Source organism: Gymnoscopelus braueri (genome assembly GCF_963280865.1).
Source record: "Gymnoscopelus braueri genome assembly, chromosome: 12".
NCBI lineage: Eukaryota > Metazoa > Chordata > Actinopteri > Myctophiformes > Myctophidae > Gymnoscopelus > Gymnoscopelus braueri.
The window spans coordinates 29,036,454-29,059,954 of NC_137614.1; the positions used below are offsets into that span (position 1 = coordinate 29,036,454).

Sequence of the window (23,501 nt, forward strand, 5' to 3'; positions counted from 1 at the left end):
ACGTCATATCCGGTCAGAACCGGATGTTGACATTTTCGACAATCGTTGATCAGGCTAAATTACGATGCGATACACGACTACGATGACTGATCGTCACCCAGACCAAAGAGAGTAGACGTGGACCTCTCCGTTCGCTTTTTATACCGTGTGAAAAACCGTGACTTTCCCTATTCTGGCCGAAAATCACCGGAGAAAAACAACGTGACCCGGAAATTAATTTTTTTTTTTACATCCGGCTCCGGGTGAGTCTGAACGAGTCAGGAAGCGAAAGTGATCATGAAAAATAAATAGAATAGCGCGATCACAGTCAAAAGTAAAAACTCGGGATTTCTCGTGCTGGCACTGAGGGTACTCGGGAAAAACTCGGGATATGTCGGGGCGTGGCACTGAGAGAGTTAACATACATAGAAATTGGTCTTTGGTTTATTATAAATTCATGATATATTCATTAAAATAAGTTCCTGATTGAAGCTTTAAATTGTTTATCAGTTGAAGCGCGAGTCCAGAACCATTGTAATGAGGCTCTCTCTCTTGTCTGTCTATATAATTATACTGTATGTTACTCTGTCCACCAGAAGGTGCTGAAAACGCCAAAATGAAACAGCCACTTGGCTCAACTACACAGTAAAATCAAGGTCGATCTGACACCCTCAGTGTTAAATTGATACTTAATGTTCATCGTGTTACTGAAAAGGTCATGACGAAATATTACCCTTCTTCTTTCTTTTTTATATTTCATATTTTTTATATTTCAGACATGTCTAAAAGGAAATGCATGTATTCCCCCCCCCCCCAACCCCAGGCTTAAGGTCATTACACACCGGCGATTATGCGAACATACGCAAAATTCGGACTCGTTCCGAATAAATAGAAGACGTTTTTTTGCTTCGCTTTTTCGCTTTTTTGCTCCGTGGAAGCTTGCATTGACTTTATAAGGTTTAAAAAAGAAAACGTATTATTCGCATGAAAAAATCGTCCCTGGTGTGTGACACTAAAGGGTAAATAGTCCCAAGTTTTAAACAAGTCCCTATCATACAATCTGCTCTACTGATCTATCTACAAGGTGACTGGGCCTGTATGCCTTTTATAAGCATTCTACCCATGTCACCTGCTAAGTGCATACTATTAGACAAATATGTCTCAACTCAGCTAGACAGACGTCCACACCTTCATGCATAGTGAGGATGAGGATGAGCATGAGCAAGCGTGTGTGGCTGTGTGTCCACAAATGCTCTGACAGACATAGGCCTATGTCATTGTGTTTTTTCATATACAGTACTACTAGACAGACAGACAGACAGACAGACAGACAGACAGACAGACGGGTCACCCAACTGACGGTCTAAGAACAGGGGGTGTTGTTTATTTCCCTGGTTAAATGTGGACCTGTAAATCCATTTGATATTGTAACAGCTAAACAACAAAAACAAAACAAAAAGAGTTCAGTTCAGTGTGTGTGTGTGTGTGTGTGTGTGTGTGTGTGTGTGTGTGTGTGTGTGTGTGTGTGTGTGTGTGTGTGTGTGTGTGTGTGAGCGTGTATGAGTGTGTGAGCGTGTACCCAGCATTAATAAAACCCTTGCTCATTACTCATAGCTCCGTATAATGAGTTGAAATATGATTGTGTGTGTGTGTGTGTGTGTGTGTGTGTGTGTGTGTGTGTGTGTGTGTGTGTGTGTGTGTGTGTGTGTGTGTGTGTGTGTGTGTGTGTGTGTGTGTACAGTACACACAGTATGTGTGTTTGAGTGTGTTTGAGCTTGAATCCTGTTTGTTTTTTGTGTCCATGCACACTTGAGCCTGTCTATTCTTCCAAAATGAGGCTAGGCATAATTAGATCCAGCCATACTAAGATGAATTTTCTACAATGGAACTACATGGGGCTACATGGAGGGGAACGTTGCAGACGTTTCAAATGACAGAAACATATACGACTCGCTGTTGTTGTATCACTTCATCCTCATTATTTTCTCCTTCACTTCCTCCAACTTTCCCCTGTCAAATTTATCTTCAAATTGTTATACAGTGGGAAAGAGCTTTGTATCTGGAAAAAAAACTTGAAATGCACTTAAATTAGCCCTATATACTTTGTTGACCGGGGTCCCCTAGGGCTCTATACTTGGGCCACTCCTTTTTTCCTTCTACACAAAAGCTCACAATGTGTTGCTGCAACACAACGTGATGTGAGCTTGAAGATTGGCTATTTTTGACGAATGGGGAGGCTATGTTTTAGTTTTTTATTCAAGCTACAAATAACTATTTAAAGGACGACTTCACCGCTTTTCAACCTATCTTCATATAATTGGTCCTCACTAATACTCATGATAAAATGGTACAATTTTTTTCTACTTGGTCTGTGTCTCATAGGAGGGCTGTGGACAGTCCAGAAACCTGTCTACCAGTGACATCATCGTTAGGCATGATTTTTTTTTCCAACAAGATTTCACATTTTTTATTTAGATTTGTATTAACACGAGAACAATGGCTTCTTTTATTGCATTGCAACTTTCCAGGAATAGAAAGCCTGCAGTTTCTATTAGCTTGGATTCCCCATTGATGATGTCACTGGTAGACGGGACTCTGAACTGTCCACAGCCCTCCTCTGAGACACAGACCGAGTAGATTTTTTTTTTTACCATTTTATCATGAGTATTAGTGAGGACCAATTATATGAAGATAGGTTGAAAAGCGGTGAAGTCGTCCTTTAATTATGAAGTATAATTTTGTATTTTAGATATATAACATATGTCACAGGGAAAATGGCATTCCAGGGAAATTGACAGGGGAGCGCTTGTTTTATAGGCACGGGGCGGTGCTGCGAGGCGGGGCTTTGATGCGAGGACGACGACCACAACAACAACATACTAACCAGGAAGCTACGCTAGGGGAACGCTGAAAATAAAATGGATAATATGAGAGAAATACTCAAGTAAAGTACGAATACCTCAAAATTGTACTTGAGTAAATCTACTTTGTTACTTTGCACCACTAGTACAAGCCTCAGTGGCGCACTTCGATAATCATTGGACTCCCCACCCACTACCACTGGGAGCCGGGGTTTGACTCCAGCTTGGGACATTACTTTTTCAAACAACCGCGGACTACTTTTTTTTCGCTGATAAAGTATAGTTTTGGACCATGACGGTAGGCGCTCCGACTTAGCAGACCTTGAGGCCGAGGAGTCGCGCCCGAGCGCCTCCAGGCGCGAGTGCCCGCGACGACCGGCCGATGGTCTGCTAGTCGACTTAAGCGCCGTCCGAGTTATGTACCGATAGGCACAGAATCGTAAATGATGTTGTGTGGGGACTGCGTTTGCCCCAAGTGCCACTCACTGCACTAACATAGCCCGCCAGGCCCGCCCCCTGGAGTGTGTGTGTGTGTGTGTGTGTGTGTGTGTGTGTGTGTGTGTGTGTGTGTGTGTGTACACGCGCACGTGTGCGCATGCGTGTGTGCGTGCTGGTTTGTGCATGCGTGCGTGTGTGGTGTGGGGCTCATGTCTGGCTTGCATTGCCCTCTAGCGTTGATTCTACAGAATTGCATGAGGGGCATGAAAACAAGCGTACCCCTTTCAATTTCCCTGGAATGCCATTTTCCCTGTAACATATACACTACTACACACTCAAAAAGTTGCACAGGAGACCGGGTTCAAATCTGCGGTAGTTCCAGAGTGCAGCTTTAGGACTACTAGAGTAGTACGGCATGTGATTACCAGCTGTACTTCATCTCTACCACTGTTGGAAGAGTCTACCAGTTACTCTACATTAAATGAAGCTTCACTACAGTGAAGCTACAACCCCAGAGAAATGTGTACAGCTAGCTGCAACATGAAAAATGTAGTTCACTACATCAAAGACATTTTCTTCTTCAACACTGAACCAACTGCAGTGATCAACAGTGGTGGAAACAGTGGTGGAAAATTCTTTACTTAAGTAAAAGTACCAATACTGCAATATAGAAATATTCTGTTACAAGTAAAAGTCCAGAATTAAAGATGTACTTGAGTAAAAGTGCAAAAGAATTGGCATCAAAATATACTTAAAGTACCAAAAGTAAAAGTACTAAAATATTTGAAAATAGCAGATCTACAAGCTCACAACGCGTCGCGATGCGAGCTTGTAGATCGGCTATTTTCAAATAGCCTAGGGCTAAAGTGGTTAATGTATGTTTCATAATATAATAATGTATATCTGAAAAGTAACTAATAACTAAAGTATTCAAATAATTGTAGTGGAGTAACATCTAACATCTAACACCTCCACTACATCTCAGTGCCTCTGAGATGTAGTGGAGCAGAAGTAAAAGTATTGGAAATTGGAAATACTCAAGTAAAGCACAAAGAGCTAAAAATTTTACTTAAGAACAGTACTTAAGTAAATGTACTTAGTTACTTTCCACCACTGGTGATCAATAACACTGTCAGTCAAACACATATGTAGGCAAAGCATTCAGTTCAATGTTTTTTATAAACAATGTTCTAAAACCAATTTGCCAACAAGAACACTGAGCCCTGGACAAACATTCATGACGCAGATTTCGTTGTAGAATGCAGACAAAAACAAATCACCAGTGCAGAGAGCAGGACCCACCCATCACGTAGATTTTGTTTCCCCTGAGGAAGGACGTGGCTCCGTATCTTGGTGTGGGCATGGAGGCGAGGGGCAGCCACTGGTCTTTCTCCGCCTCGTAGACCCTCACCAAGGCCTGGGGTGTGGTGTCTCCTCCCATTCCCCCCAACGCATACACCTTACCATCTGGAGAACACAAAGAAAGAAAGAAATATAGAAAGAAAGAAAGAGTGTGAGAAAGGCATTATAATATATAGACCAGAGAGAGTGATGCGATGCATCAAACTCTCTTTCATCCAGCGGCTTAGGGGTCTGGCTGTCATGTTTGCAACCACTCCCATCTGTCTCCAGTCATGCCTGCCATCTGCAATATTTATAAAGCACTGTAAACACACTCTTCTCCCTCAGGGGATGCTTCCACGTGACCCTGAATGACATTCCCAAGGACAGTATTAAAATATCCTATATCCCCAGCTACTGCAGTGTCATTATAATATTACTGTCTGAGGGTGTTGAGAGACAGAGAGAGACACACAGAGAGAGACACACAGAGAGAGAGAAAGAGAGAGAGAGGGGGAGAGAGAGAGAGCGAAGGAGGGAGGGAGGGAGGGAGGGTGGTTGAAAGAGAAAAGTGGGGAAAATTGCTGAGTTGTGAAAAAAGATCAAGCCATGGAAACATGGAGAGGCGGATGATGCAACACTGCGGGATGCAGGAAAAAAGAGGGAGAGGTTTAGGAAGGAGTCGAAAGATGGTGTGAGTGCTAAAATTGAGGAGAGGAGAGGGATTAACATTCTATCACCACTTTAAAACTTGCGATAACTTTAATCTGAAAAAGAGCAAAAGGTAGAGAGAGAAAGATGGAGAGGAGAGGAGATGGTGGCAGGCACCAATAGCACAGCTCTACAGAGGTGTGTGATTGTAAGGGCGAGGAAGAGGGCCAGCTTAAATCTATCACTTTGAAGCAGGGCAATCACCATGTGGCACAATACCTGTGACCAGGTCGATGTAAGAGAGAGTGTGACTCGGCAAGAATGCTTTCATCCCTTACGCTGCAGTCAGTCATTCCTATTCCTAGCAAACCCTGCCCCAGATGATGTCACTCAACCACTTAAGTCCTATTTAAAACTTTGATGTATGACGGAGTTGAGCAGTGGAAATAGCAGATCTACAAGCTCAAAACAAAACGTATCACAATGCAAGACTTGTGAGCTTGTAGAGCTGCAATTTTTGAAAGCTTTTGGAATTCTTTTTTACATTTCGCCTATACTGACATGCCCACAATAGGGACTCCAGGATTAATGTGGTTAATTTGTTCCCCTGTCTACGCTAGCATATAACATCCCAATCAAAGCTGATATTTATGCTTTTCTCTAATATTCTAAACTTTGTATATTTTTTTGCCTGTCATGGTACCAGCTATGTTAACTTCCACCAGCCATCTCTGGGCATCTCTGCTTTCAACAAACCTTTAAGAATAAAATGCATTCAGACATTAAGGGAGAACGGATGACACAAAAGGGTAGCCACGCTGGCTTCCTTTCTCCTCCCAGACCGAATACAAGAGAGTTAACTCATCAGTGCATCCACGGCAACGCTCCTTCCTACCTCAAGGAATTAGTCTCCCCACAACCCTCGCCTCGCAACCTCCGCTCTTCAAACACTAACCTCCTCAAAACCCCCAAAGACCAACCTACGTACCATGGGCGACCGGGCCTTCTGCTCGGCCGCCCCCGAACTGTGGAACGCACTCCCTGTGGAACGCTCTCCCTGTGGAACGCCCTCCCTGTGGAACGCCCTCCCTGCCCACCTGAGAGCACCACAGTCGGTTGACTCTTTTAAGAGAGGACTAAAGACCTACTGTACCTTTTTAACAAAGCATTGTTTTAGCTACACTCGTTTTACCTCTTTACCTCTTATACATTTGAAATGTTTTGTTTCGGTTTCTTAGATCTTTTATAGTGGTGTGATGATTCTTTTTTTTATTGTAGCACTTTGAGATTTACACAAATGTAAAGTACATTATAAATAAAATCCATTATTATTATAATAATAATAATTATTATTATTATTATCTGTGTTTCTATTACTGAGTACTGTCCACTTTGTCAAAGAGACTCAACTTTATAGTTGAATCTACTGTTGAGGCATACCCACATCATTCATGACCACGCCCTGACATGACAAATGTGTGTACATGTGTAAATACAAACACAATTATACACACATACTTACACACTCAAAGCATCAGATGCTAAACTCATCAATAAAACATAACAAAAATACTTAAACACGACAGATGTGATCAGTCATTTCTATCACCAGGCTGATAAATAAGCCACTGCTGTGTCCATGAACAGATACAGTAGCATTATGAATACACTCAAACACACAGCAACCGTGCAGCAGTGTTGCACACCAAAAACAGCCAATCGATTTTTGGAGCACAACACCCTCGTGTGACGAGGTATAATTCAGGCTTAACTCTCTCACTGCCAGACTTATTTCTGGCTGCGTGCACCCACTGCCAGCGATTTTTCGTACCTTTTGAAGTAGTCACAGAATATTTATCTCCAGTATGATCGACCCCCTGATTGTTGCTAATCACAGAGGGTTTCACTGTGCTTCCGCGAAAAAAAATCGCGACCTCCCGTTCGCTTTTATACGCCTTTGAAAATAGCATGTCTCGGCCAAAAACACATAGTAAAAAAAAAAGTACACAGGAGCCGAGATACAGGATTTTTAAGTAATAAGTTAAACAGGGAGTGAATGGAGCAGTACATCTTCGGATCGCATTTTCTCTGGTTCTGTGTGAAAAAAAAACGAGAAAAAAAAACGTCCAAACTCGTCCTTGGCAGCCAGGGCGTTATGACGATGTCTCGTCATAAGTCGTCCTTGGCAGTGGGAGAGTTAATCAGACAGCAGCCCCCCATCAGTTACAGTAAGATGTGACATTATGCTGGTACATTATGGTATAGTACCGTGATAACACTGTGCACCAGGTGCGTGGGAGAAATAGTTTAAGTAAATAATCAGTATCACTTGAGAGTGTTGTGCATGCGTGTGTGCGTGTGTGCGTGTGTGTGTGTGTGTGTACGTACATACATGCATTCACCTCTAAATTAGTAGAGTACAGTAGGTGAATACAGTACATTGGAATTGTGTGTGCGTGCGTGTGTGCGTGCGTGCGTGCGTGCGTGCGTGCGTGCGTGCGTGCGTGCGTGCGTGCGTGCGTGCGTGCGTACACTTGAATGTGTATGGTTCATGTGCTTACTTGTGAGTACTGTACAGTAACCTAATGTACATATCATTGGAATACAAAGTGTGTGTACATGGAAAAACATCTGAATACAAGTTTAAACCAACTTAAGGCAGTAGGTCAAACATCAGATATCTGTCTGTGACTAAACTGCATTTGGTCAAGCTTTTACATCTCATAAAAGCCCCTTTGTCAGTGCACAGTGCAGCGGAAGTGGAACTGCTCTAATTCAGTGGAACTTCTCTAATTAAGCTAATTGTGTGGCGTGATTTCTGCCCAGCTCCCCGGGAGACTCCATGGTAACCGCAATGTAACCCACGGATGATCATTATGGGGCGTCACTTTGGCAGGTTGCAGCTTGAGAAGTGAACTCACACTATCACATAGACTACTGAGATATACTAACTGAAAGCCAAGGGAGTATGAAAACTTAAACACATTGAATTGGGAGGTTACTTGGAAAAGAAAATTACTATCACTATTTTCGACATCATCTCTATAACATATTGTGCTGTCAGGTGGAAACTTTGTATACGTCCAAAACCGCTACAGGAAATGAAAAAAATAACCTGTGTTCCAATGGATTCAATGTACTTATTATTTAGTCACAAGCTCTTTCATTGGTTAAATATTTATAAAACACACAGACAGACTTAACCACTTTCAACCTGGCATCCCTATTTATTTAGGGATGTCATTAAAGGGAAAAATCTAATTAATTGATCGGCTAGAGATATTTAACAGAAACCTTGGCGTGCAATATATCCAGCTTTTACCTCAATGCTTTTCAAGAAGCAACTTTGACTGAAAAAAGTCAACTTTTCCTCTTCTTAACGGAGTGGTGCTTGTTTGACAACCGTTTTTGTCTTAAGGTCTTTTGAAGCTAATATTGTTATATAATATGACCAGTGACAGACTATTAAAGTAGTGCTACTATTTTTAAATACTTCTTCAACATGGACCCAAGTCTGGATTACACACATTTAGAGACGGAGGACAGCTGTACCACGGGGAGAGATGACAGCAATGTTAAATAGAGCAGTGGTTCTGAAACCTAAAGGACCCCTGGAGGTGCCCAGACCACATAGAAGAAAGAGAGCAAACGAGGAGAGTGTAGGACATTGAGAAGCTCCTGAGAAAAACAGCGTCAGTAAGTGAAATGTATTATTTATCACAAGGGAGAAAGCTGCAAATCCGGCGATAGAGTAAAAGTTTAACTCTCATTTATGCGGTGCACGACAAGACATATTGAGAGGAGATGAATGGGGACTTAATAGTGGAAAGCTATGGGGGGGGTGCTAGAGCTAGGGTAGATTAGAAAGATAAATTGAAGGATAGATGACGGAGGTAAAGTGGGGATTTACAGGGCTTCTAAAGGGCAGCTTCAGGAGCATCGTAGTGGAAACGGATACAAAAGAGAATTATTTTCATTGGGCATCAAAGTGTTAGGGGTTTCAGCTAGCAAGTGTCTGTAAAGGTCAAGTAAATTTATTTATGAAGCACATTTAAAAACAACACATGTTGACAAAAGAAAGAATAAGATCGCGGACACAATCGTCTGAAATGAGTTTTCTCAGACGGGTGGCTGGCCTCTCCCTTAGAGATAGGGAGAGAAGTTTGGTCATCCGCGAGGCAAGGGTTGAAGTCTCAGAGGCATTTGCCCGTTGGGCAAATTGCAGGCCACGTTCTACTTGCCCAAAGGTCAGGCCGACTTGCCTAAATCACCTGTATTGAATCATTTTGTAATGCAAATAATTGATTGTATCAATACCAAGAACTAGTGCATTGTATTTAGCAATTTTAAGAAGAAAAAAGTAAAAGAGGGGTTTAATTACTTTTACCATATAGCTACACTTGGTCTATCGATAAAGGTGTGTATTCTCTGTGTTCATGTCAAGGTGTGGGTTTGTCCATACTGTATGTGTTCAATAACAATGTCCATGTATTTGCCAAAGAATCACCGTGTTTACTTATTTATATCTATAATAATAAATGTTTCCCGTAAAAAACCTGCACTATCCACACGTTTCACACAGATACAATTTCTTTGCTAAATAGTTACTGTATCAATTTTAAATCATTGAATCGTATCGTATCGCCATGAATGAACCAATATCGTCCATGTATCTTATCGTCAACCATGTATTGTGATGCGCATCGTATCGCTGTTCAAATGTATCGTTACACCCTAGTATTGAAAAAAACATTTAAAAAGCCTCGGAGCAGCTCGTTTAATTGGAGGAAGTGTTTGCTATCAATCATTTTATATCAGAAAGGCTATGAAGATGTCTTCAACAGAAGGTATAGATGTGTATCTTCAGCATAACAGTGGTAGGAAATGTTATGTTTATGGAAAATAGACCACATGGGGAGCATAAAGCACGCATAAAAGAAACTAAATCCGGGCCTAAATTAAAACGTCAAGGTACTCCACAGGGGGTAGGTGCTGCGGAAGGTTCCTAATCTCAACAGATAAAGTGCTATCTTTTAGGTGGGAAGCAAACCACTTTTAGGCAGTACTCTGAATGCCAACACACACTTGAAACGGTTCAAAAGAATATATAGTGTGATCAACCATGTCAATCATTTCACACATGTCCAGCAGAGTGCTAACAGTGTGCCATAAAACCTGACTGAGATTTCCTTTTAAAAAGTAGGAAAGCTGAGAAAAAACGACTTTCTCCAAAACATCTGATGGTTAATAGTCAGGATACGTAGACAGCCAGACTAGTTGGAGTGCAAGTTGGCATGAGTCATGACTCTAATAAAAAAAAAGAAAACGACAGACATAGAAATATACTGCACTGACTATAAAAACAGACATACAGACCAGCAGACAGTCGTGCATAATTCGTAGACAGAAATGATAAAGCCAAAGCTAGAGCAACATGTTTTCAAAATGTGTCCCTCCCTGTAAATGTCCATCCTCAATGTGTAGTGATAGATGAGTTGCTATTTCCCACTGTGACATTTAAAGGGCACTGCACTCTCTCTGCACATTGAAGACACATCAATACCAAATCAGCACCGCCAGCCTGCTGCCAGTCAATCGTCAACTATGCATGGTTACTCATCCCTGATTTATATTTGGATGTGCATTGTGTCGCACACCGGAAATAGCCGATCTACAATATCTCATAACACGTTGCAGCGTGACACATTGTGAGCTTTTAGATCGACTATTTTCGGTGCGCGCATCTAAGTATAAATCAGACTTTAGACATCTCTTCTCCTCTCCAGTGCATGTGTGTGTGTGTGTGTGTGTGTGTGTGTGTGTGTGTGTGTGTGTGTGTGTGTGTGTGTGTGTGTGTGTGTGTGTGTGTGCACTTGTTTTTGTGGTTTATGAGGTCTTTACACGTGAATACACACCACACTGTGAGGACATTTGGGATTATGAGGACAGGGCCAGTGTCCTCACAATTCAAACAATCTAGAAGTGTTTCTATACCTTTAAAATGCCCAAATTCTAAGTTTCAGCCAATGTCCTAATAATACATAATAGGTTTTATAAGGACAGACTCAATAGTGTCCCTGTGTCCGGAAAAGGTATTGCACCCCCTCATGAATATGCACACATGTGTATCTTTCGAGGCTTTTGATTGGCTGACTGCCGAATGTCCCCATAATTCACAATTCTGTCCTCATAATTCACAATTGTGTATGTGTAACCTGATTTCAACATAGTATTAACAAATAACAATTGACCAGGAAACCTTAACTGCCACAATCAAAATATCATTATCTTTTTATCCATATTTGACTGCCATTACAATTGGATGTCAAGGCAAACCCAATAACTCGTTCCCAATTCAATCATGTTTTGACTCAACTTGATCAAATCAATGCATTACCATAATATATTTTTAAATGATACAATTAAAACAGTTTTGTATTGTTTCATTTCATCAACAAATGCTGCATATCAGTGCCACCACTGTCTAACTGATCTACAAGCTCACACCTCACAACACAAGGTGCTGAGCTTGTAGATCGGGTATTTGTTTATAGTATTACATATTTTGCCACTTAAATGGCATTATTGTCAACTTTAGAGGTATTAACAGTTATCTTAAAGGAACAGGTTGGACATTTATGAACCATAATAGCCCTGTTTGCTAGTTACCAATTATGATGTTGATAAGTAAAATTATTTCTGGGCAAAACCCTTTCATAGCCGCTCTGGATAGTCGTGTTTGTCGGAGCTCATCAGCTCGGCTCCCATATACATTATATCATATCGGGACCACGACACCATGTACATTTTGGTCAGCTATACAGGAGTAGGCATCCTAGGGGAAATTTTACCCTTGGGTATATATGCTAATTAAGTTAAAGCCTGCAAGAATTAGGTTTAATCCTAATACTGTTAACAGCATTATTCTTCTACACAGTATGACAAAGAAAAGGCAAAATTCTCTATATTCTATATGACAGTGATGTCACTTATAGACGCGTTGGAGCATTCCCTGTGGGACCTAGAGCACCAAATAAAGTGACTATTTTTGGCCTGAATAAAGCATACTACTAAGGTTGGTTATTTAAGTGTTTGGAACAGTGACTGTCCCAAATATGCAATTTCCTCATATGTGACTTAATGTTGCTATCAGTCTAACCTGCTCGATTCCTCCAGACTCGGGTGGAGTGAGTATGGAAGTTAGAGTAATGGAATTTGGCTAGTGACTGACCCATATGCCATCTCCTCATTCACTTCCACCCCTGTGATGTCAGTTCACCAATCACAAAATGTCCCTGAGAGTGAGTGAGTGAGTGAGGCCCTGTTCAGACTTGCAGCCCAAATATGTTTTATGCAGCAAATATAATTTATGCAGTCTGAACAAAGCTAATGGCTCGTACACACTGTACAACTTTCAAAGTCATCAGGTAGATAAGATCGCTAAGCAGTTCACACTACACAACTGTCTTTCTTTGAATCGGCTGTTCATCAATGTGGTTTACAGACTGCATGACTGACCTGTGACAGGGGATAACACACTAAGAGATTTCACCAGGATGCGATATACAGACACAAAGATGGCAGGTGGCTGCTAATTACATACCATCCCCCAGGTTACCTCCCCACTAACCCACTTTGTGTGTTATACTTTCAACTTATAGTTTTCAAAGCTGTACTGCTTTTCATACGTGCTGATAAAGTATTCAATCAATCAGAGAGAGAGAAAGAGAGGGAAAGATTCTCTCTTATGGAAATTGTGTAAGTACAACATGTAGGCCAGTGACCTCACTAGCATTCAGGTATATGACAGTGATGTCACTTATAGACAAGTTGGAGCATTCCCTGTGGGACTATAAAGCACCAAATAAAGTGACTGTTTTGGCCTGAATAAAGCATACGACCAAGGTTGGTTCTTTAAGTGTATACACAGGTGACTGTCCCAAATATGCCATTTCCTCATATGTGACTGAATGTTGCTATCAGTCTAACCTGTTCGATTCCTCTAGACTCGCATCTAATCCTCACCTCCTCGCTTGAAGGAAGCACTAAGGCGCGAGTGGAGGACCCAGGTTACATCCCCACTATCCCCACACATAAATACACAATAGAAATCTGCCTAAAAATTACCACACAATTATATTAAAACCCTCCATGAACTATACAAGTAATGATTCCTTTTCCTTCTTCACACTTGAATCACATGCACATTAACAAGCCAACTACTCTGCCTTTCAGAGAGGACATACAATATCTGCAACATAACATCTGCCCAAATAAACCTGTCAGTTTGACGTCTCTCACTCTCCATTAGCAGAAGTCTTGCAACCTCACAGAGATTCTGTATAATAGCCATATTTGGTGGGATCCTGTCCATGTGAAAAAGCTACCTCCACAAGTCTATGCTGAGCTAATAATATTGTTCAACCGAAGACGTGGAGGAGAAGCTGGTAAAATGACACTACAACGCCACCTTGACAGGGACACAACAACCGTACATACAGATGTTGCCTTTGGCCTTACAAAGATTTTTTCAAAGTTTGAAGAAAAACTTTGTAAACACTTCTGTCAGATTTATACATCATGAACGATTAAAAAATAAAACTTGTAACTGTCAGACAACTGAACCTATTCAACTAATAGACCTTGTACTGTAAGGTAATGCATACTAGTGCAATGTAAAATTACAATTAATGTAGAATCCACACCAATCAAGTGTATTTACAAATACAATTATTTAATAGCATCTATTTTCTCCTTTTTAACTTTAGCACAGACTTTCTCCCATGAACTAGGCAAGATATGTTCTATTATAGTGTAGCGTAGTGTAATTTTCATATGCAGAGACAGAAACAATAAAACCCAGGCCTTTGTTATAAAAATATATGAATAAAAAAAACATTAAACATCAGTGTTAGACTCATTACAAATGTTATACACATAAAGCAGTTTTTTTCTACAAATCCTCAGTGTTAAGTGTCCAAATGGTTAAGTTTGTAGAGTCAAAAATTCAAACTGCATACAACCAACCCAACTGACTGCCTGGATAGGAAATCTCAATTGTGCTTCCAGGCTGCAGTTTGCTGGCAGCAAGCAAGGTGCAGGGGGGAGGGGAGCACTGGGAGCACTGTCTTTGTTCTTTAATTGAAACTCGTTGAGGTGTTGGGGGAAGGGCAGCTGTGGAACTCTACAGATTGTGAGCTGTTCTGACAGACATAGTCTGAGTATCCCTGCACTATCTGCATCTTACTGATCTTGGTTCATAGACCTAGTCTACTCACAAACTGAGCAAATACCTTAAAAAATGACATATGTTGCAACCAATTTGATATGTAACTAATCACATAATATAGATCAAAATACTCATTCAGATTAAAATCTCTTTTCCAAGAGGCAGAATTATTTCACTAACATTACATTAACTAACATGAAATAATAGATAAGCTGTAGAGTTTTATATGCATGGATTACACAGATCATGAAGCTGTTCTCTTCATTTTATCAAATCGGTCAAACAACATGTTATTTTGAGCAACGTTGAACATTATTATTTTGGGGACATATGGCCTTGTGGGGTCAATTTGGGGTCTGGCCTATGGACTATATTGGTAAGGACACAAGGAAGTGGAGAGTTGACCCTGAAGTTGGTTGTCCAGAACCGTCCCGGCCCATTCCCAATGGTCATGCATATCTCAACAACCGCTCATTCAGTTGACTTCACACTACATTTGTATTGTTGAGAGTAACCTCAGGAAGTATAGTCTTGACCATGAATTTGATTGGATCAACGGTTCTTCAGAACCGCCATGTCCTAAGACTGTGCAAACGTACTGTATCTTGCAAACTTCTCTTCCGATCAACTTCACCCTTGCCTTAGGGTCTGGCATATATGGGCATAGCTGTCGGATCTGTGAGGTGTTAGGTGCTGATAAATGTGTTTCCTTGCTTTATTTTTGAACATTCTACTCTGTCCTCAACTCACTGCTTAATTGATGGCCCAGAGCTCTGCCCCCTCCCCCTTCTCCTGCTTTGTTTTGCTGCTTCAGCACAGCTAACATTATCCATCCCCCACCTTTCAATTAAGAGCATTTTCTCATGAAACATACACCTGAGAGACAGATACATACTGAGGGGTGTGTGTACTGTATGAGTGAGTGACAACTTCACCTGTATTTGGACAGTTAACTGTGGCATGACTTTGGACTGCCAATCACTAACTTGATTGCCTTCAGGGACTATTCTCTGTGTCCTGACTAGGTTACTTTAGCCACAAGGCACTTTTAGCTACTGTACACTGCATGCCTTTAGACCTGCATTTTTCAAAAGCATTCGCTGACACTTTGTGACACTGTGTCACTGTCATAGCTGATACACATACAAATACTCTCTGTAGAGGTTTAAATTGTCCACTGGAAGCATGTGGCTTACTCGTTTGCTCACTTTTTGTATTTCCCAAAAAATTGTCTTAAAATAATTCACTCCAAACGGTTGTAAAAATGTACTTGAAGTTTTACTTCTCAAAAGACAAAAAATAATATTCCACAGGTTACAATTGTGTGAGATGAAGACGGTAAGAAAACTGTATGCTTCCAAACTCCAAACTGTCTGCCACTGACTGGCACTGACTGACTCTCAGTCCCACTGATGACAGCAGCTGAGTCTAATCATCAAAATGTCACAGTGACACAATACACACCTGTCCTTACTCAACCTTAATTATCAAAGGCCTTAATTAACAAAGGTACTCTCTGAAGTTCTCTTAAAGCAAAAGTCCTCTTATGTCAATACTTGTACATACATATACCATGAATTAAACATATGAATTTAGCAATTATTTATCTTCTTCAAATATTTAGGTTTTACCATTTTTACTCAATACACATTAATTATGAAATATCAATATGGCTTCCACACTCTCTCCAATGGCTTCAGAAACTATCTAAATACTAACAGGCAAGCAGTAGATCCCAATGTTCCATTTTGTCATTTGCATTCAATTCTGCAATAATTAAATGTTCGCCTTTTTAAAAATGTATTATATTATTCTGTATGTTCCCACATAATTATAGGACAATTCTAATAGGTCATGCTGACCCGGAGAAAAGAAAGCATGTCATTTGACTCAGTCTGTCTGACTAATGGTTGAGGAGGATACACATCCATTTTTACCTAATCATTTTACAGAAAACTGTCCCAGCATATTTTATTTAGACCACACTCTGAGCTGAGTTAAGAGCACACTCTTAACTCACAAATAAAAGCAGAATGAGTTGTGTTCAGCACTGCAGCTGAATGGGTCAAGTGGGTATCGGTACCGTACAAATGTTACTTTGAATTCTGCTGAGGGGCTATAGAGTTCTATCGAGTAACAGTCACACTATATGGACAAAGGTGTTTATTTAAGTCTCATCAACTTATGAATTATGAGGATACTGGCCCTGTCCTCATAATCCCAAAGGTCCTCACAATGTGGTGAGTATTCATGGGAAATGTCCTCATAAACCGCGTGCGCACACACACACACTCTCTCTCTCTCTCTCTCTCTCTCTCTCTCTCTCTCTCCTTTTCAACCTGCCTGAATTGAATACTTTATCAGCACATATGAAAAGCAGGACAGCCTTGAAAACTATAAGCTAAAAAGTATAACACACAGGTACCGATACCCACTTGACCCATTCAGCTGCAGTGCTGAACACAACTCATTTTGCTTTTATTTGTGAGTTAAGAGTGTGCTCTTAACTCAGCTCAGAGTGTGGTATGAAGAAAATATGCTGGGAGAGTTTTCTGTAAAACACAAGGGTAGCAATGCAGTCCCTTTATAAACATGAAAAAATAGGTTGTTAAAGAGAATTCATTGAATTTGATCATGGTACTGTAATAGGATGCTACCATTCCAACAACTCAGTTCATGACATGTGTTCCTTTCTAGATATTGCACAATCAACTGTAAGTGGTATTATTGCGAAGTAGAAACAGTGTCTTATGAATTATGAGGACACTGGTGCACCTGATTCGGATGCTATCAATGCATTGAATGGGACATTATCACCTTTTATTAGACCATTGCATGGGCGAAGTAGGCGACATACTGACCTACCCGCGATTTATCAGACCATTCATTGGGTGTTATCAAGACATACTGACCTACCAACGGAGATGACTTAAATAGTTCAGTTTCGGTTTTGGTTTTGGTTTCGGACCATGACGGAGGCGCGCAGTCTCAGGCAAACTGGAACCCTGTGAAGGACCACCGAGGGAGCTAAAGCGACGAGTTGCCGTCCTGAACTGTGTGACGTTCGCCTGAGCCTACTCAGCGCCGTTGGAGTTATGTACCGATAGGCACAGAATCGTAAATCTTGTTGTGGGGACTGCTCCGCCTCCAAGTAGGTCAGTAGCTCCTGATTACGCCCAATGAATGATCTGACAAATCGCGGGTAGGTCCGTATATCGCCTACTCGTCGCCTACTCGCCCATTCAATGGTTTGATAAAACGTGATAATCTCCCATTCAATGCATTGATAGCATTTGAAGCCGGTCACTGGCCCTGTCCTCATAATCCCAAAGGTCCTCACAATGTGGTGAGTATTCATGGGAAATGTCCTCATAAACCGCGTGCGCACACACACACACACACACACACACTCACTCTCTCTCTCTCTCTCTCTCTCTCTCTCTCTCTCTCTCTCTCTCTCTCCTTTTCAACCTGCCTGAATTGAATACTTTATCAGCAGATATATGAAAAGCAGGACAGCCTTGAAAACTATAAGCTAAAAGGTATAACACACAAAGTGGGGAAGTTAGGAACTTCAGAACGGTGAGCAGACCAGGTAAAGTCTCAGAGCTGGGGTGCCAAGTGCTGAGGCACATAGTGCATCAAAGACACAGACACTCGGTAACAATAACTACAGAGTTCCAAACCACCTCGGTTCCGGCATTAACATAATCACAAAAACGGCACACCAGGAGCTTTATGGCATGGGTTTCAATGGCCGAGCAGCTGCATTCAAGCCTTACATTATTAAGCACAATGCCAAAATGATATGGCCTACTGTAGGTTCTCAATGTGTTTTGTTCTGTCTAAAGGTTACAATGCATCACAGCACAATGCGTTGTGAGGTTGTAAATCTCAAGTGTTGAATTTATTGCATTATCTTTGCAATGAAAAGTTATCATTTCATATTCCAAGTATTTGTCAAACAACTTGTTTTTGCTATTAGAATTTTAAAGTTTCGCTGACACTTTGTGACACTGTGTCACAGCTGATACACATACAAATACTCTCTCCAATGGCTTCAGAAACTATCTAAATACTAACAGGCAAGCAGTAGATCCCAATGTTCCATTTTGTCATTTGCATTCAATTCTGCAATAATTAAATGCTCGCCTTTTTTTAAATGTATTATATTATTCTGTATGTTCCCACATAATTATAGGACAATTCCAATAGGTCATGTTGACCCGGAGAAAAGCATGTCATTTGACTCAGTCTGTCTGACTAATGGTTGAGGAGGATACACATCCATTTTTACCTAATCATTTTACAGAAAACTGTCCCAGCATATTTTATTTAGACCACACTCTGAGCTGAGTTAAGAGCACACTCTTAACTCACAAATAAAAGCAGAATGAGTTGTGTTCAGCACTGCAGCTGAATGGGTCAAGTGGGTATCGGTACCGTACAAATGTTACTTTGAATTCTGCTGAGGGGCTATAGAGTTCTATCGAGTAACAGTCACACTATATGGACAAAGGTGTTTATTTAAGTCTCATCGACTTATGAATTATGAGGATACTGGCCCTGTCCTCATAATCCCAAAGGTCCTCACAATGTGGTGAGTATTCATGGGAAATGTCCTCATAAACCGCGTGCGCACACACACACACACACACACACACACACTCTCTCTCTCTCTCTCTCTCTCTCTCTCTCTCTCTCTCTCCTTTTCAACCTGCCTGAATTGAATACTTTATCAGCACATATGAAAAGCAGGACAGCCTTGAAAACTATAAGCTAAAAAGTATAACACACAGGTACCGATACCCACTTGACCCATTCAGCTGCAGTGCTGAACACAACTCATTTTGCTTTTATTTGTGAGTTAAGAGTGTGCTCTTAACTCAGCTCAGAGTGTGGTATGAAGAAAATATGCTGGGAGAGTTTTCTGTAAAACACAAGGGTAGCAATGCAGTCCCTTTATAAACATGAAAAAATAGGTTGTTCAAGAGAATTCATTGAATTTGATCATGGTACTGTAATAGGATGCTACCATTCCAACAACTCAGTTCATGACATGTGTTCCTTTCTAGATATTGCACAATCAACTGTAAGTGGTATTATTGCAAAGTAGAAACAGTGTCTTATGAATTATGAGGACACTGGTGCACCTGATTCGGATGCTATCAATGCATTGATGGGACATAATCACCTTTTATTAGACCATTGCATGGGCGAAGTAGGCGACATACTGACCTACCCGCGATTTATCAGACCATTCATTGGGTGTTATCAAGACATACTGACCTACCAACGGAGATGACTTAAATAGTTCAGTTTCGGTTTTGGTTTTGGTTTCGGACCATGACGGAGGCGCGCAGTCTCAGGCAAACTGGAACCCTGTGAAGGACCACCGAGGGAGCTAAAGCGACGAGTTGCCGTCCTGAACTGTGTGACGTTCGCCTGAGCCTACTCAGCGCCGTTGGAGTTATGTACCGATAGGCACAGAATCGTAAATCTTGTTGTGGGGACTGCTCCGCCTCCAAGTAGGTCAGTAGCTCCTGATTACGCCCAATGAATGATCTGACAAATCGCGGGTAGGTCTGTATATCGCCTACTCGTCGCCTACTCGCCCATTCAATGGTCTGATAAAATGTGATAATCTCCCATTCAATGCATTGATAGCATTTGAAGCCGGTCACTGGCCCTGTCCTCATAATCCCAAAGGTCCTCACAATGTGGTGAGTATTCATGGGAAATGTCCTCATAAACCGCATGCGCACACACACACACACACACACACTCTCTCTCTCTCTCTCTCTCTCTCTCTCTCTCTCTCTCTCTCTCTCTCTCTCTCTCTCTCTCTCTCTCTCTCTCTCTCTCTCTCTCTCTCTCTCTCTCTCTCTCTCTCTCTCTCTCTCTCTCTCTCTTTCAACCTTCCTGAATTGAATACTTTATCAGCAGATATATGAAAAGCAGGACAGCCTTGAAAACTATAAGCTAAAAGGTATAACACACAAAGTGGGGAAGTTAGGAACTTCAGAACGGTGAGCAGACCAGGTAAAGTCTCAGAGCTGGGGTGCCAAGTGCTGAGGCACATAGTGCATCAAAGACACAGACACTCGGTAACAATAACTACAGAGTTCCAAACCACCTCGGTTCCGGCATTAACATAATCACAAAAACGGCACACCAGGAGCTTCATGGCATGGGTTTCAATGGCCAAGCAGCTGCATGCAAGCCTTACATTATTAAGCACAATGCCAAAATGATATGGCCTACTGTAGGTTCTCAATGTGTTTCTTCTGTCTAAAGGTTACAATGCATCACAGCACAATGCGTTGTGAGGTTGTAAATCTCAAGTGTTGAATTTATTGAAGTATCTTTGCAATGAAAAGTTATCATTTCATATTCCAAGTATTTGTCAGGCAACTTGTTTTTGCTATTAGAATTTTAAAGTTGATTTTAACCACTTACATCTCAGTATCCGTATTCTGGGGAAAACCTTCGCAGAAAACACGCATCACAGATTGGCTATTTTCAAGTCACTAGTATAGAGCCCTGACTCTCGAGGGACTCCGCTCAACAACATAAGTGGTTAAGACATTTTAATTTTGGTGTCACTATCCTAGATTTATATAATGGATGTGGGAATTCACAGACACTTTGATTCTTATCAACTGTAACTCTTGCATATAAATTTTTCTGACTCACAGATCTAATGTATGTAGTGTCATGATTCAGGTACATGAAATAAGCTGCTGTTCTTCTGAGTATGATGCACAATGACACAATGGGGCAAACAGAAGGGTGTGATGACATTATATGACCAAGACCTAGGTATAGATACAATAGGCCAGATGGTTGCTAAAGAAGTGCCAAACAGAGGTGGCCTATGGAGCTGTTTTTTTGCCACCCTAAAGGCCTACACCTTTTCAGGATTCAACACCCTGAATGTTAATACAGACACATAAGAGAGCTGTTCTCAAGGTAAATGCCAATGTTCTGGAACCAAAGTGTAAACCAACTCCATATTAATGCCTATGGATTTGTAATGGTACGTGATAAAAGCTGTAGGTTTAATGCATAAGTGGTTCAATACTTTTGGGAGGATGGCAGTAACAGGTTTAGCTTACTCTATATTTGCTAATTCTATTTTCTAGCCTTTTATTCTCTTATCAGAAAGGTAACAGGGTTATATGTTCTAATTTTTAAGTGGTACTGTGGTAGCACTCGATCATGCCCCTAAGCAAAAAATAAGTAAAAAAAGAACAAACACCATTATATTGTCAACAATAGTGCAAATAAAATAATTCTAACTCCATATTAGAGTAAATATTATTGTGAGTAAATTGAATTTAAGGTGATGTACAGTAAGTGATATGTTTTCCCAAATTAACTGTTAAATCGCTCTACAATCTTATTGCAATCACTCCTGCTACAGTGTTTGTTCAGTAACAGAGGTCACCCCATTTACAGCTCTTTAGCAGAAAAACTAAATATATTTTGTTTCAAACAAATTATTAGGAAATCAAACTGTCCATGCAAGAACATATATGAAAACAGATAATACTAGCACTCCTCTTACCACAATATATACCACAAATTGAACTCATTATTCACAAAGTAACATTTGCTAATTTACAGTGATATAAATATTTTTAAAGTATTTTTTCATCCTGGTGGTCCATTTCTAGTGGAATTAAGGAAAATACACAATGACTTCATTTTCGGTTCAACTTTTAAACATGCCCTGTGTCTTTAACACACCATTTTGCCTTGCAATCAGCCACTCATCAAAATCACCTGCGTCCCAGTCCCCATCTCACTCACACTCTCACAGAGTGTCAGCAGGTAGCAAGCAGTGGGGAGTGAGGACACAGAAGTTTAAGTCAGTGGAACAAAGACGCGTACAACATCCAAAGTAAGTATATTTGTATTACAATCAGACGCTTGCCTGTCATTAAAATGCAATTTATACTTTGAGAGTCTGTGCATTGCATTCCACATGCATGTATGCTTGCATTCGTTGTAGGCTAATGAGTGGAAGGTGTTGCTCATTGTTTTCATGACAAGCCAGGCTGATGCAAACATTTTATGGAATAATGCTTGTATGTGAAGAAACACGTGGTATTTTTTAACAGATTCAATCAAGTTTTTCAATGGTTCTGCTGTGATCTCTCTGAGTTAAGGGTGCACCAGACTGCAGAGGTTTTTTTTATATCCACACCAAATTATTTAGCCAACAATGGCAGATCATAAAGCTCACAATGCCTCACGTTGGAATGTGAGCTTGTAGATCGGCTATTTTTGTCTTCCCCCATAATAGGGATGTTGGGGTTCAAATGGTTAAATGTCAAGCATAAAGCATTAAGTTATTTTCAATCTGTCCTAATGGAAACAGAAATAACTTTGTGACATACTGTATCTTGGGGGGGTTAACATATTTATGTACCATACTATGACATAAATGTAAGGTGGTATAAAGTAACAATGTAATTCAGGCTATGGGTCATCAATGTGTCCATATATGGACAAATGTATCTGTGGCAAGACTTGGCCTTGTCCGTGGCAATGTTTTTTTTTTACATGACATTGTAATGTTCTTACTTTGACATTTATTATTGTTTGATTTTGACAGTGGTTCTCTAACTTTTATTTTCAAGAACCCCCCCATAACCTTTTAGTGCACAAATGTAACCAAATGGACCCTACGGGTTCATTTGGTTACATTTGCCTTAATGAGTCCAATCTGCATTTGCCTTGATGAGTCCAATCTGTTTGACTCAGGCAAGGTGTGACTGCTTAGTCTACTTGCATAAATCTGGACCCAGAAAGCAGCCTTGCTGATGTTTATGCCTCCTGCAGTGAATCTTTTTTGCAGTAAATTCGAAAAACACGAATAAAATGTAAAAAAAAAAAAATGTGACCTAAAATTCCATGACCCATAGAACTTTTAGATAGAAGCTGCATGTGGGTTGACAGACACAGCCTGCTGTTGTCTGTTGTCTGTCTGTCGC

General features: G+C 40.7%; 1 protein-coding gene across 1 annotated transcript in view; it reads right to left on the reverse strand.

Annotated features, from left to right (window-relative positions):
• Positions 1–23,501, reverse strand: part of klhdc8b (kelch domain containing 8B) — a 189,528-nt gene that overhangs the window by 55,217 nt on the left and 110,810 nt on the right. The window contains exon 3 of the mRNA XM_080445451.1: positions 4,581–4,745. Within this exon, the coding sequence (XP_080301577.1) occupies positions 4,581–4,745 (165 nt within the window). The remainder of the gene's footprint in view (positions 1–4,580; positions 4,746–23,501) is intronic.